The sequence below is a fragment of the Drosophila innubila genome (assembly GCF_004354385.1).
Source record: "Drosophila innubila isolate TH190305 chromosome 2L unlocalized genomic scaffold, UK_Dinn_1.0 4_B_2L, whole genome shotgun sequence".
Lineage (NCBI taxonomy): Eukaryota > Metazoa > Arthropoda > Insecta > Diptera > Drosophilidae > Drosophila > Drosophila innubila.
The window spans coordinates 6608905-6624132 of NW_022995372.1; the positions used below are offsets into that span (position 1 = coordinate 6608905).

The window sequence follows — 15228 nt, forward strand, 5'->3', positions numbered from 1 at the left end:
TTGTTGTCAATAATTTCAAAAAAAAAATTATGAAGAAAAGTGAAACACACACACGAGAATTTCCCATCAAAAAATTATAGATGTATTTCTATATCTACGAGTATATATTTTGCTCGTTTTTCTGTTTTGGGTGGTTGATTTTGTGGGCAATCGTTGAGTAATGCCTGGGAAATACAATATTACAAATCACTTAACGATGTGCACACACCTTCACAACACACACACACACAGGCGCGCACACACACACACACACACACAGGCGCACACTCACACCCATTGCACATGTTCATATATTTGGGTTTGAGTTTTACGAATATTCACTCTGACATATAATATTAAGCGAGTGGTGCACGTTTCCTGCGGAGTTCTTTCTATCGATACATAACCATATGAATGTTCCATATTTCAATTTGACTGGTTTTCAATTGTTAAATAATATTTAATAATATTAGTTTAATATTTATTTTATTTATAATTTTTTAATGCTAATGAAAAAGTAATAAAATTGCAAATAGGCACAACATTGTTGAATATAATGTTGAATTTAGATATATTTCATTAGAAAATGCTGTGTTATACATGCCCAGTACATATAAACGGTACAATTGTAAACAATTTTTGAATTATTTTCATTAAAAAAATGTTTTTTCTTTTTCCAAAGTTAGAATGGGAATTATATATTTAGAAATATTTATTTGCTTCCTTTTTTGTATTCGCCAAAGCATTTAAAACCTTAAGAAGTGTAAATAAAAATCAATTTTCTTCAAAATATTCAATTAATTTTCTTCAACATAATCTCTTAAATATAAAGGCCAGGTTCGGGTTTTCACTTTCGGCAAGAATTTTTCGGAATTTAACATCTTAAACTAGCTCTTATTTCATTTTAGAAAAATTTTGCGAATTGAAATTAATTTCCAATTGCTGAATTAAAGTTCGATAAGTGAAAAGTGATACATTTTAAATTCTTAGCTGAAACTCAACTTGAAGCTTTACTTATTTGTCATTCCCTAAATATGCTTCTTAAAATAAATCAATTTTACTGTATTGAAATATTGCTAAGCCTTAATCTATATGAAATCCATTAAGAAATTGTTTGCATTGCATATTTCGTCTAGGTAGGCGTTGGCAGAAGTAACAAAAAAAAAAAACAAAAACAACAATAACATCGAGAATTGAGTCAATGAGAAAGACGAGTTTAAGTTTTGGTTCTGTTTTTTTTTTAATGTTTTTAGTTCCAAGACTAAAGTTGAAGACATTTCTAAATGCTTAATGACTATGTCTACTTATTATAGTCATCGTTATTTTTGTTGTTGTTGTCTTTGCTCTGTTTTTGTTGCTTGCCTCTGGCAATCGATATTTCATATGTGGTTTTTTGCAACTATTATTCTATTAAGACATTATTAATAAAAGGTTTCGTTTCGAGATTCTTTCCAACTCATTGGAATCCAAACACACACATATTTTGCACACACACAAAATACACTCACACACATAAATCATTTGCCTCTTAAGCTTTTGTTATGACTTCGCTGCTGAGATTTTTTTTCTTCACTCTTTACGATTTTTGCATAATTTAAAATTAAACATTTTAAGATTCGTGTCGAACCCGCAGATTTTTACTACTTACCTTGTTGAATTTTGAATTTTTTGGTATTACTGTTTTTCTGTCTTTCTTTATTTAAACGAACATTCTTTTTTCCTTCATTTCCCAACAATTTCATTGCTGTGTCGTCTGCTGCTAATGAAGTGTTGTGTATCAGTATCTTTTAATGTTGCTGTTTGTTGTTATTTTATTATGCATATTTAGACGATTTTTTGACATTTTTTTTGTTTTTTTTTCAGTAAGCTTCCCAAACTTCCTATCAAAACTTGCTCCTAATCGTAATTTGAGCTGATTTTAAAATCATATTCGACGCAAAACACAATCTTTATAAATGTGTCCAATAACACGTTTTGTTTTATGTTTTTTTTTTCAGTTTTTTCTTGTTTTACAAATTGTGTTCAACGTTTTAACATTTTGTTGCTGCTGTTTTCGTTTTCGTTTTATTTATTTTTTTCTTTTTATTCTCGACATATCACATATCTTATGCTTATCTGCATTCAATGGCAACGTTTCATCAAAATGTCAGCGTATATCATAGAAATTAATAAATTTCAACTTGGTCAATGCACAGAAAAAATACAAATATGCGTATATTAAATGAATAACAATTTATTATAGCAACATTTTAGCCTTAACATAATATATCAAAGAATATATGCGATTTTATAAGCATATGGTGAATATACATACCACATTTAAAAGTCTATAAAAAAAATTAATAAATTGTATGTGAATCCAAATTTTGATAGTTTAGTTACGATTGTACAATAAGTGTGAGCAATAGTAGCTAATTGAAAATATATATTGTGCATTAAAATTTATAATATCAACGAAATAATAAAGAAACTAAAAAATTTCAATAGCAAAATTTCTTGAAACGATAAATGGGACAAAAAATAAAAATTGTATTACTTTTGTTTAGTGCACTGATATTAACTTTAAATAATATATTTTTACATAAATGTTTATAAACAATATTTTTATTAATTGTAGCCAACCCAATTTTTTTAACTATTAAATTTATTTTACACAATATTTCTTTGATTCTTTTCAGAAAGCTACGAAAATTTGGCTTTTAATCCTTTGGGTTTTCCAAATCGCTCCAAAGTGAGCATATACAGATTTTTGTGTTTGCCATAAACTCACACATTATGCACCCAACATTTAACGGTATTTCCCCATGTGCCAGATACTAATTTGCCACTAATTCCATTGTTGGACCAATTGTCTCAAATGCTAAGCCATTTAATCAATTGCCAAAACAACAGTACAACAGATACAACAAGTAAGTTGATGAAGAGAGTGATAGACTAAAAAATATCTTGTAGTCAAAACAAAGCACTAAAGGAATCTAAAGGATGTATCTTAAAGATAATTTATATATTCTATAAACTCGGAAATATTCCGTATTATCTATAATTTTTTTTTTTGCTTAAGTTTGGTATGCCCATTTCATTCATACAGGGTATATGCATACAGAACATGTAAAAGAACATTTTTGGTATTAAACGAGTGCTATTTTCGTCAGACGTTGACCACAAGGATTTGGGCCAAAAAGTTTTCATTTAGAGCAGCATTAAATGCTCAGCAAAGGGACACAGTGGGATTTACTCCAAGTAAGCAACTTGAAGGGGGAGTGGCAAACCCCTTCTGCTCGGTTAAAGCCATGTGCAGTGAGCAGAGCTTTTGGGCCTGACCTCAACGACCTCACACGCTAGCCAAGTTAAGCCCATAAAATGCCTAAAACTTGTAATATAAAAATCAATGTTCCCCTCTACCCTCTGATCTGTAATTATAGTTATCAGTTTTCTTTTGTGATGAGGCGGTTACAAAAACAATTTCTCCTAATTTTCGTTTAAAATTTATTCAATTTGATTTTCTTCTGGGCTTTAGGTTGCATGTGTAAATTGTTGTATTTGAATATTTGATGAATGTGTCGTCTGTTGGCTGGTCTATCATTTGATTTGATGGGGGATTGACAACAAGAGAGGCGGAGACTTGGGGAACCTCAGGCGAAAGGCCTCAAGATGTCACAGGTGAATGCAATATGACATGGAAATTGTTAATGATATATGAGTTTTTCTTCTGGCCACAGTCCACAGAACACAGTGCCATCTAATTGATTTTCTACCCAACTGCCGCTCTCTCCCTCTCTTTTTCACTAGTGAGACAACTTGACAGTTGGACAGGACTGGACGGGACGGGACAGTTTTGTGCCCTTTGACATGTTCGAGTTAGAGTTCGAGTTTTGTGGGTTCCAACTTTGTGTTTATAAAGTCATTATCATTCAGCTCAATTAACATTGGACTATAGAGCTATAGACTCTTTTAGAAGGGGTCGAATCAATGAGAGAGAGGGAAAATATTTAAGTATCGACTATAAATGCACATCATCGCATTGGCGGCATTTTCAATTTGCGCTTTTCTCGATTATGTATTGATTTTTATGCAATTTCATTTAATTACAATCAAGCTGCAAAATAAAAACGTTAATTTCTACAAATTTTCACTCGACGGGGCGCCACAAAGGGACGATCAGGGAATTGTTATGACCATGTCATGGCACAGGTCCAGACCCAGAGAGAGGGGGAGAGGGAGAGAGAAAGGGAGATACTAGCTCATTGCCCAATGGGCTCCTCACACACACACACTTACACACGTGTCAGTTGCTGCAGCACGTGCCGCATAATGTTGCAAGTGCCCATCTACCGTTAGGGCCAACACTCTTTGCCTGGTCATGTTCGGGTTAATGATTGGGGCGTGGCAGCAGCGCGTTGATTGCTAGTTCAGTTTGTAATGTCATCCGAGGAGAATAAAATGCAATAAAGAAAGGAAGGCAAGTGTGGCAAGTGTTGCACCTTTTACTGGACTCTAAATATATTTCCTTCAAGTGCCAACAGCAAAAAAGTTCAATAAAAGATTGTCAGAAGATTTCTGTATACAGTGAAATATTCCAATATAAATCTATATAGATATTTACAACTTTTAGATAAAACTAATTGCTTATATAAGTGTACTAGTAAACAAAATTGACACTCTTGACATTAAAGATTTTATATTAAGATCTTTTGTCTAATAATAATTAAACAAAAAAATAGAGAAGTTTTAAATAAATTATTCCATTTTCATTTACATTTTCCAACTTCTTAATATTTGAATTATAAATTAAGTTCAAAACATTAATAAATTTGCTTGTACACTATATTTATACAATTAATGTATGTCAACTATAGGCAGTCGATCATAAATAAATGATTTGAAAAGTGAATTTTTCTGAAATTGTTATCATGTTATTATTAGCACATCTTTAGTGTTTTTAGTCCGATCCTGACAAGATTGGTATTTAAACTCATATTAGGACCAGAAATTTCAAGTTTGTATAAAATTCTCACAGAATCAAAGGACCAATTGTTCTTTACACTTAATTTTAAACAAAAACAGAAAATTGTTCAACTCAAAAAGCGTGGAGTAGGAGTCGATTTTAGAACTATAGTTTCTTGGTGAAAGCATCTTAACATTTTTCGTAGATTGCGAATTTGGGTTAGAACACCTTTCGAAATAATTTTGACACAGTTTTTTTTCGTTAAATAAAAACTTAGTAACATTAGTAACCTTTTATAATATAAACCTAAATTCTTGTAAAATCATAACATAAACGGTGTGAAATAACTTTATCTGTAGATTTTGAGCAAGATATTCTTAAGGTTTCAGAATTCAGTAGGTCACAAAGTATTTTAATAGGTTTACTTCCATTTGAAAATGGAAAGTTTTAGAACTCAGCTGAGTAAATATGCTTAAAACATCTTTCGTACCAGCTGCAATATCATAATAATAATACTGTTATTAAATATATTGGACCTTACCTTTATAAACCTTGACTGCCATAAATTAATGGGGATGCCACCCGGCGGCCAATTAAGTGCCTCAAATATTTACAAACGCCCCAAAAATTAAATATTTTGTCACTGTTTTGTAGCGCCTTTTGACATTTAACCTCATGGAAGTCTTCCCTTGTCTGCCTGTCTGCCAAGGCTGATTTGTGGGTGTATACAGCTAAGAGATGGGGAGAGACTTTTGAGAAGAGGAGGAGAGCGGCAGAGCGGGAGAGAAGACAGACACCAGCTTCAGTAGCATATTCACAGCTGCTCCATCTGCTCGGATGTCGCAGCATCATTTACATTCAAATTAAAACGAAACGCCAAAAAGGAATGAAAATTTATGCCAAGGGAGACACACAACATCAAGTCCACATCACACATACACACACACACACACCACATCTGCATCTGCCTCACTCTCCACTCTTCGCTTCTCCTTCTCTCCACTTGGTCGAAATAAGTCTGTTACCATTTTGGGGCCGCTGAGTTGTTTGTTTTGACACTGGAACTACATGGATCTTTGGCGGCCTTGCTTATAAATTAGCTCAACATTATACATATTCCGTGTTGTTGTTGTTGTAGGCGCTCCTGTTAAGATCAGCGCCTGGTGATAGCCTAATGTTTTGTTTGTTCTTGTGATTAGTTTGTAATTAACTGAGACACCCAAAGATGGACGAGTCCTGATAAAATAACGCTCAATTCGGGGTCGAGTGTCTAGGTGCCAGATAGACAAATGTCGATAACACCTTGCACTTTCTATTCATATAATATCATTTTTGTTTTATTGAATAACTACCAACATAATGAGAGGAAGTGTATTATTTTCGGTAGATGTTTATCCCTGTGCACATTAAAAGTTAATTTCTTTATAATTAGTCTCGAGGGTCTCGAGTTGTTTGTTGGTTGGTTTTTCTATAGAGTTATCAAGTATACTCTGAGGGCAACTTGGGCATCTGATTTATGCTGAAAAATCAATCCACAAGACAAACTTTCAATACAATTTTGTAACGCTTATCCACACACTCTTAGCCAGATCAGACCCTCATCCATCTTTGTCTCCAACAATCCGAATCGAATATATACAAGAAAATAAAGAAGAAGAAGAAACATGTAATGAAAAAAATGTTTACTTTGAGTGGCCATGAAAATGCATTCGTTAAACATTTTTTCCCGACGGCTGCTGTTTCGATTTCTTGTCTGGTTTCAATTTGTTCTGCCTGCAACAAACGCAACGCAACGCAACGCGTCACTTGCAACAGAGGAATTACGCCTATGGGGCAAGGATCCGAATACTCCTGTGCACAGGAAGGACATGCTTTGAGTGAAGAGTGTAACGAAACAAGTGCAGACGTGTGAGAAATTCCCACTACAGCTGAATAAAAGGAGCACAGGATATTTGCCTAGTTGCCAAGTCAAGTGCTTTTCGAATCGAATTCGAAATTTATGTGGAGTCTTTAAGGATTACGAGATGAACTAAATTAGAAACCATGTAAAAAGAATTCTTTTAAGTTAAAGTAGAAAGTTTCTCTGTTTGAAATTTTCAATTAAAAGTGCAGTAAAATTTAAATGCTGAAATGTGTAGAGTTTAAAATGTATTTTGCAAATTATAATATTTTTCTGAAATTTTTGAGTAAAACAGCAGGATGATAATTTTATAGAATTCATACTGTTCCTTAAAAAAAATCTTTCTAATCAATAAAAAGTCGTTAAAACAAATTTGGTTCACATATTTATTTTTTTAATTGTGTTTTTGATTTTTATTTTGTGTTTTTTTGTTTCATAAATTTTTATTAAATATTTTTTGTTGTTTGTTCACATTGAAGAAACATATATATTATTTTATTTGAATTTCTTTGTATTTTCTTTAGGCTTAAATTAGAAATTTCATATAAATAAAACTAACTGAAGCGTCTATGAATTTATGTTAATACTATGAATATATTTTATAATTATATTTATATATTTATCTGTATAGCATAACTAACGTTGTGTGTTTACAAAGATGAAGCAGCATTTTTTAAATTTTTTTTATAGTATTTTGATTTTTTTTTGTTGAATTTTGCTTTAAACTTTACACTGAGATGAGTTTTCGAACAACATTGAAACATTTTTTTTTTTACAATATGTTTTAAGTAATTTACAATAATTTTCTAGAGCAACATTTTAACTGTACATGGGTCGAAAATGAAATTTTATACAACAAAATGGTAATTTTGGGGAAAACAATGTGAGAAAGAGTGAGCGAGATAGACCGAGACAAGAGCAAGAGAAAGAGAGAGAGATAGCAAATATAACAAATAATTTTTAACATTTACTTAGTTGTTTTCTTTTTTTCGTTTTCTTTTTGGATTAATACTGTTCTTGGGCAAGTGTCAGCTGATTGCCTAGTGGGCGGGGCTGCGGGAGGCGGCCCCCGACGGCGATCCCGCTGCCGACGGCATCGGCGGCGGCGCTGCCTGCGCTGGCAGATGATATGGACTGAAGCGTTGATATTGACGCGGCCGCATATCGGGCGACGGTGATCCCGAGGATGTGGACGAGGGCGTGGAGGCAGTGGGCGGCGGAGGTGGTGTCCGATTGGCCGCCATCGCAGCGGCCGCTGCCTGCGCCTGCGCTTGCGCCTGAGCGGCGGCTTGGGCGGCGGCTGCCTGCTGATTGGCGCTGGCCAAGAAGCCGGCGGTTAGCTGCGGCCATTGCTGCTGGAACATGTGAAAGGCGCCCAGTCCGGGAGGTGGGGGAGCCGCCGCCGCTGCCTGGTACATTTGTGGCATCATCAGTTGGGCATATGGCGAGTTGCCGCCAAACATTTGCAGATGCTGACGCGCCTTCTCGAACAGCGCCATCGAGGCGGGATCGGCGCCACCCTGTTGTGCCGCAAACTGTTGCATCAACGGATCGGGGAACAGTCGCAGCGGTGAACGCAACTGTTGCTCCAACAACAACGCCTCCATCGGATCACGATCAAAGTCCGTCAGACGAGACGAGTCACGAAATCCCTTGGCAAACGGATTCGAATCGATTTTCAATTTGGTAATCAGCTGATTTTGATACGCCGTCACGGCCGTAAACACCGTCTCCGGAAACACATAGGTCTTGTGGTCCAGTTCCTGCAGCTCCTTGGGATTGCTGGGTATGCTCTGGCCATGGGCCAAGCGCACCAAATGGATTCGAGGTTGATAGCGATGCATCGAGTTGAGCACAATCTGTGAGCAGGGAAGAAATAAAGAGAATTTATCGATAAATTAGTTGGGTTGGTAGATTTGGTAGATAAAAGACGAACCTTTCTCTTAAATCAATTATTTAAAAAAATGCTGAATGCCTCTAATAATATTCCGTTTTTAAGATTCAAAGTAGAAATTGAATGAATGAACAAAATATCTATATATTATTATAGGCGTACTAATTTCTTAAAGAAATTTTAAACGTAACATTATGTGATTTAAAATGAAGACATTTTTAAACTAATATTATGCCATTTAAAATTTGATATTTTTTTGTTCAATATAACAATATAACAAGAATTTTTAAAAATATATTAGCAAATAATTGATTGCAGGCTTGGCCATAATTTATTTTTATATTACTTAGATTTTATGAACAATTTGAAAAATTTTAGCTGCCAACTTTATTACAAGTTTTGTAATTATTACAAATGTTTAGTATTATGAGACGTGTTATATTTGACATTGTTATGTTAGAATTGGGATATTAATACTAAAAATTTTTTTAAATTTTTTAAATTTTAAATGTTGCAAACTTAATTCAGAATATTTAATTTCAGATTCCTCTGCATTACTGTTAACTAATTTGAAGTTATCTGGGATTGCGAGCCACAATCTCAATGTCAAGTCTCAGATCTCAGATCTTAATCTACCTAACACTTTCCATCTCTCTCTGTCTCTCCTTCTCTATCACTATGAACTGCACTCTGTGCTTAGTCTGAAAGTCAACTCACCTGTCCGTTCTTATCCATTTCGTTATTAGTCAGCTTGACCTTCTCGAAGGAGATAACTTGTTTGCGCAACGCCTCGCAGCTGAAGGGGCTGTCGGGATGGGAGTAGAGGCGGGCGGGAGGGGCGGGGTCTGCCTTGCCAGCCACCAGCCAAGCGGACCGATGATATGCATAACGATAGCGCTTCGAGTCCATTGGGATTATGTCCAGCAGCACGGCATAGCGATCGGCAGGTTGTATCTGACGCAATGGACCCGAGAATGAGACTCGCACTGTGGGGAACATGCGTCTGCAACAAAGAACAAAGCATAAAGAATAAAGAACAGTGAGATTTTGTTTGTTTGGAATTTCATAAGATTTTTCTTCTGTTGTTTGTTATTAATTAAAGCCACACACATACTCCCAACTTGGCCTGCTCTATTAATACTCTAATTTATAACCCAAGGAAATATTATTACTATTATTATTTGTATTTTATTTTTGGCTGCTTTGACAAGTGCAACAACAAAAGGGGCACAAAACTCTTTAGCTCTGGCATCCTGTGGCTTTAATGCCTTCTAAGCCTGCGTGTGACATAACCTGGCCGAAAAGAGAATAGGCCCTGGGACCGCCCTGTTTGACTTTCAGACTGTCTGTCTGACGGTCTGACTCCTAAGGTGTGATTTTTACAATATCATTAACAGACCCAGAGAGAGACAAACTAGTTCAGTTGTTGTGCGTGTGTGTGTACGCGTGTGTGTGTGTGCGTGTGTGTGGTCAGTGGGAGCTAGGTGTGGACAACCCGTGGTCATTGTAGCCTTGTCCTGTCCCGTCCTATCCTCTTCTATTCCTCTCCTGTTCCTATCCTGCTGACAAGAGCAACGCCCAGCAAAGAAATCTCATGTTGCAGAAAATGCGGTCGCTTGACTTGGTTTCACTGTGGCGCACAGGTAGATATATAACAACAACAACAACAACAACAACATCAACATAGAAACAACTACATCTTTACAAAATGTATCCTGGGACCGCACACAGTTTAATGGTTTATTTTATGTGACGACTGCATGAAATTTGTGTTGACATTGCAAAATTTGGTATGCTTAGAAAAGTATAGTTATAAAGGGGGAGCCAGGTGAAGAAATGTGCAGGAGAGTGCAACCAAAATGAAGTGTCATGTGGTAGAATAAAATCTACAGTGGAAATTCACTATTATAAAATTCCTAGCTTATTCAAAAACTGCAGAGTACAAAAATATTTTTTTAATAAAAAAGGGTTCCAATATAAAATCATTTCAAATTCTGATATTGAACATATTTGTAGTGAACAAAGATGTAAAGTGAACTGTTAACCAAAAGTATATAAATTCCGAATATTTTTTTGAGCTAACTGATATTTGTCGTTATAAATTTTAACAAGGCAGAGATAATTTTATCTGAATTATTCTAATTTTGTAATCTTTTCCCTTTTCTAATTTGGCGATATTCGACTTAATAATAAAACACAGAGCTTTTAATGCATTTTCTATTAAACAAAGTTTTAGCTCACTTTCTGCTACTTGCAACATGTTGCTAAACTTGTGCTAACTACTGCCTGAATTCAAATTAAAACTAATGCTAATTTGAGTGGGTTTTCAAGTGAGATTTCTGTGTGTGTGTGTGTGTGTGTGTGTGTGTGTGTACCTTCCAGTTTTGGTAATGATCATTTCGGTGCCCAATTCGTGAAAGCGATCCCACAGCTCTTTGGTCTCCAAATGGCATTGCACCGGCTTGAGATCATCACAATTACAGGAACCAACAATTTTGGGTGCCTTCTGCACCGGTTCGGGTGTCAGACGCTCCTCACTGTCCTCCGTGCCCGGAGATTGTGGTGGCGTCGAGCAGCGTCCTTGGCTGCTTGTGGAACTTGTGTTTAGCTGAGATTCGGCGGTGGCAACATTGGCGCCGTTGCTGTTGTTGCGACTCTTGATGTGTGCCACACTGTTGTTGTTATTATTATTGTTGTTATTGTTGTTGTGGTGACTGTGATGATGATGATGGTGGTGATGATGGTGGTGGTTAAGACGACGCGCCTTTGTTGGCGGCTCTTCAGCATCGCTGCAGTCAACCACATCAACGTCAACCTCATCCTCAACCGAAATGGGACCTGGGAACAAGTAAAAAAACAAATGGAAGTTAGAAAATTGAAAATTAAATGAATGAAAATAAAATGCATGCAAATACATATAATAAACCGACTAAACAGCTAAATTTGTTGAAGCAACATGCTGCTATAATCACTGCAACATGCTGCTGACTTCACAATTAACTTCTGCAGCTTTTTTCTTTGTCGTCGCGTAGTCTGCAATTTCCGTTACGTTTCAACTTACACGTACAATTAAACAAATGCCGCTTAATTGGCAACTCTGCAATATCTATATTTATTAATTTTTTTTAACAACAATCAAAGTTGCGTCTCAAGGTGTGTCTAGCAACAACAATAACAACAAGAAATCATAATAATAATATGCATTAAAATTGTAGGAAAATTTAACGACTTGATAAAGCTGCTGCTTAAAATGTTTTATTCAAGTGACTGCCTAAAATTAATAAGCTCCAATTTTATAGTGTACATAAGGTGTTAAAATGCAAAATCAGCTAAAAAATTGAATTCATTTTTGTATGTTTTATTGCTGTTGAAAACGAGTCGCCTCAAGAAATGCATAAATAATGTAGATATAATTATGCATATTAATAAATAATTTTCAAGCATTTTCTGAAGTTTGCGCCTCGTAAAATTAATAAAAATTTCGATCTCTAATTAACATAATTAGCTGCTTTTGTCTTCCCATTGATGGAGAATCAATAAATATTTTAATTTTTAATTTTAAACTTATACTTAAAGCAGTACAATAGTCTAATAAGTGGCGATTGACGATCTTTGTTGTATTTTTATAGTTATTACAGTTTCTTCCCCCTTAACACCTCTTTGGGGGGGGGGGAGCACATTTAATTTGCGGATGCCGTCGGCGTCGCTCTAGAAACAAGTTTTTTTTAATATATATACAATATATATGAGTTAGTCTATGATTGCAGCAACTGACCGTTAATTGTCCATTTTAATTATAGATCTCTTGTTCTTCTATTGCAACTCGACAAGTGACAGCCGTTGTTGTTATTGTTGTTGTTGCTGCTGTTACTTTTGTTGTTCTTCTGTGTATTTGTGCAAATTGCAAAACTGTTTGCAACAATTTAATTTGTCTTACGATAAAAGCAACTTGGGCTTACTAAGTAACATTATAATAGTATTTCAACAGCTAATAATTTTCAAGCCGTCGGCTTCTGTTCTACGTAACTATAGATGTAACGGTTTAATCAGCTTTAATTGAACTTACTCTATATACTAATTGCGTTTGAACTGATATTAATTTGAAAGATTAATAGGCCTTTAGACCCTAGCTATAGCGAATTATCAACTTATTTCAATCTACTTTATTTATCTATTTTTAAAAGTTGATTAAATGGAAGTTTTCAACATAAATCAAAATCTAACTAACATTTCAAGCTCATTTTATTGATTGTTCGAATGATAACAGTGATAAAATATGATTAATGGAAATAATCAAGATAAAATGTAAGAAATTGTATCTTTGCTTAAAGCTGTAAATGAGTTTTTGAGACTATTCTTAGATGAATCACTTTTGTTATTGTTTATTAAGCTTACAAAAGTTGACAAATAGCTTATACTGCTCCTTCGTCTTCCTCTGCTTCTTTCTTCTCTCTGCTTCTTCTTTATCAACTTACTTGCACTGCGCACTGAGGATTCCCGACTTGAGGCATCTTCACGTGCCATGATTGCAGCTATGGAGAAATCCGTTGCTGAGCCGGCGGCACTTTTGTTGCTCGTTGTTGTTGTAGTTGTTGCCGTGGCTGTGTTGCTGTTGCTGTTGTTGTTGCTGTTGGGAGCAACAACAGCGGAAACGGGCGGCAGAACGCCATTGCATAGATACGGATGTGAGCCGACGAGCATTTTGCAGAGCGTTTTCTTAGCTTATTTAAAGAGAGAGAGTTAATCAGATATTGTATCTTATGGATATTGTATCTTGTGGGTGAGCACTTGTTAGCACTTGAGACACTTATAAAATTTGCTGCATTTTTGCATTAAATTAAACACTTTGTATATGTATAAACAAACACACACAGACACAATCACAGAGAGAGACAGGCAGTTAAATCTGTGTATCTTTGTAAGTCACGCGAATTGCAGTTATTGTTTTTTTGTGTGTATTTTACTGTAGCGCAACGCGGATTGAGTGTGTGCGCAACGTAAGACAGGCGACGACGAACTGAATTGTGTGTTGGAAATTGTGAGGGAATCAAGCAGCGGCGGCAACGGCAACGACAACGGCAGCAGAAGCAGCAGCAGCAGCGACAACAGCAGCAGCGAATGGCAGCGGGAAACCAGTTTTCCAACTTGTCAGTCTCAAGTGCAAGCGAGCAGGCGACTATACAACAGCACAATTCATTTACACAAGTGCGAGCAGTGCGGCAGCTGGAAACAAAAATTCAACTCACATTTTCAATTGGGAAAAACGACAAACGGGGGAAGTGGTGTGTGTGTGTGTGAGTGTGCGCGAGCGCGAGAGAGCGTGACAGCAATTAAGCATACACGAGTATATGCTGTGTAGGCTTACTGTCATTGCACTCGCACGCATGCGCTGCTGCCAGAGCGAGTGCTTGAGTGGGAGTGAGCGACATTGCGTGTTGACGGCCACTCAGCAGCCTCAGTCACAGTCGCTGTCGCTGTTGCTGTCGCAGAGCAGAGAAGAGAGTCGACGTCGTCATAACTCATTTACAATTAAAAATGTCGGCGCTTTGCCTCTGCTTGCTCTCGCTCTCGCTCTCGCTCGCTCTGGCACACATGCTTGGGCATTTATGAAGTGCAAACGTTTTGCTTGCGGTTTTCTTGTTCCCGTTTTGCTGTTGTTGTTGTTGCTGTTGTCGCAGTTGCAGTTGTAGTTGTTGTTATTCTTTTTAGACAACTTTTCGCCGTTGTCGTCTCTTGTTATCTTTAGCTGTGTCTGTTGTCGTTGTTGTTTCTCTTTGCCTTCCTCTTCCTCTTTCTGTTGCCGTTGAGTGCCTTTCGTTTCACACAATTCCAACACGTTCCGCTGCGTTCTGCATTTGAGTGAGTTTTTTTTTATCCTTCTTTGTATTTTTTTTTACACACTTATTTTTTAACGGTTTTGCTCGCCTGTCTGCTAATTAGCAACAGTTGCATTCGCACGAGTCGTTTTCATATCCTTTTTTTACTCTCTGTTCAGGAATCTGTTTCAAGGTTATGTTTATGGCATTTGCTTAAATGCAACTTGTTGCTATTCCAATTTGACTTAAGTATTTACTTTTGTTTTAAAAAATAGGTAAGTAAAATTTAATACATCAGTTTTAATTTAAAATTTAAAAGAACTTTAGATGCCGTTAAGTTAGTTAAATTTATATTGGTTTTTACCCAAAGCAGATCATATATTTTTCTCCTTATTTTCGATTAATTTACTAGTAGAAGATAGTTTACAGAATATAATTATATTTTTGTATAAAATGTCGTATAAATATAAATAAAATTTATAATTTAAGCAAAATTAATTTTATAATGTTTATAATTGAATACCGAAAGGAATATAGAATAGGAATATTTATAAAAGTCGTAATAAATCAAAACTGGTTGGAATTATTGTAAAAGCCCAAAAATATCAAATTAGATCAATAAGAATGGATCAATTGTTATGGACTGAAAAGCTTAAAATAGAATTCATAAATAAAATAATATTCTGTTCAAATG

At 35.6% G+C, this 15228-nt stretch overlaps 1 protein-coding gene across 1 annotated transcript; it reads right to left on the reverse strand.

Moving 5' to 3' along the window:
* Positions 1-7525: 7525 nt before the first annotated feature.
* On the reverse strand, positions 7526-13522 carry LOC117780819 (T-box protein H15). Its single transcript, XM_034617486.1, has 4 exons — positions 13194-13522; positions 11094-11556; positions 9436-9721; positions 7526-8683 (listed from the first exon to the last, which is right to left on the reverse strand). Exons 1-4 carry the CDS (start codon positions 13417-13419, stop codon positions 7865-7867), a joined length of 1794 nt encoding a protein of 597 aa, XP_034473377.1. The 5' UTR covers positions 13420-13522; the 3' UTR covers positions 7526-7864.
* Positions 13523-15228: the final 1706 nt, after the last annotated feature.

Bases quoted from the DNA above. Each gene is read 5' to 3' on its own strand.
- LOC117780819 (XM_034617486.1), bottom strand. From the start codon at position 13,419: ATGCTCGTCGGCTCACATCCGTATCTATGCAATGGCGTTCTGCCGCCC. The intron at 11,557-13,193 runs GTAAGTTGATAA...ACTTGTTCCCAG, and splicing joins ATCCTCAGTGCGCAGTGCAA to GTCCCATTTCGGTTGAGGAT. The intron at 8,684-9,435 runs GTGAGTTGACTT...CCCTGCTCACAG, and splicing joins AAATGGATAAGAACGGACAG to ATTGTGCTCAACTCGATGCA.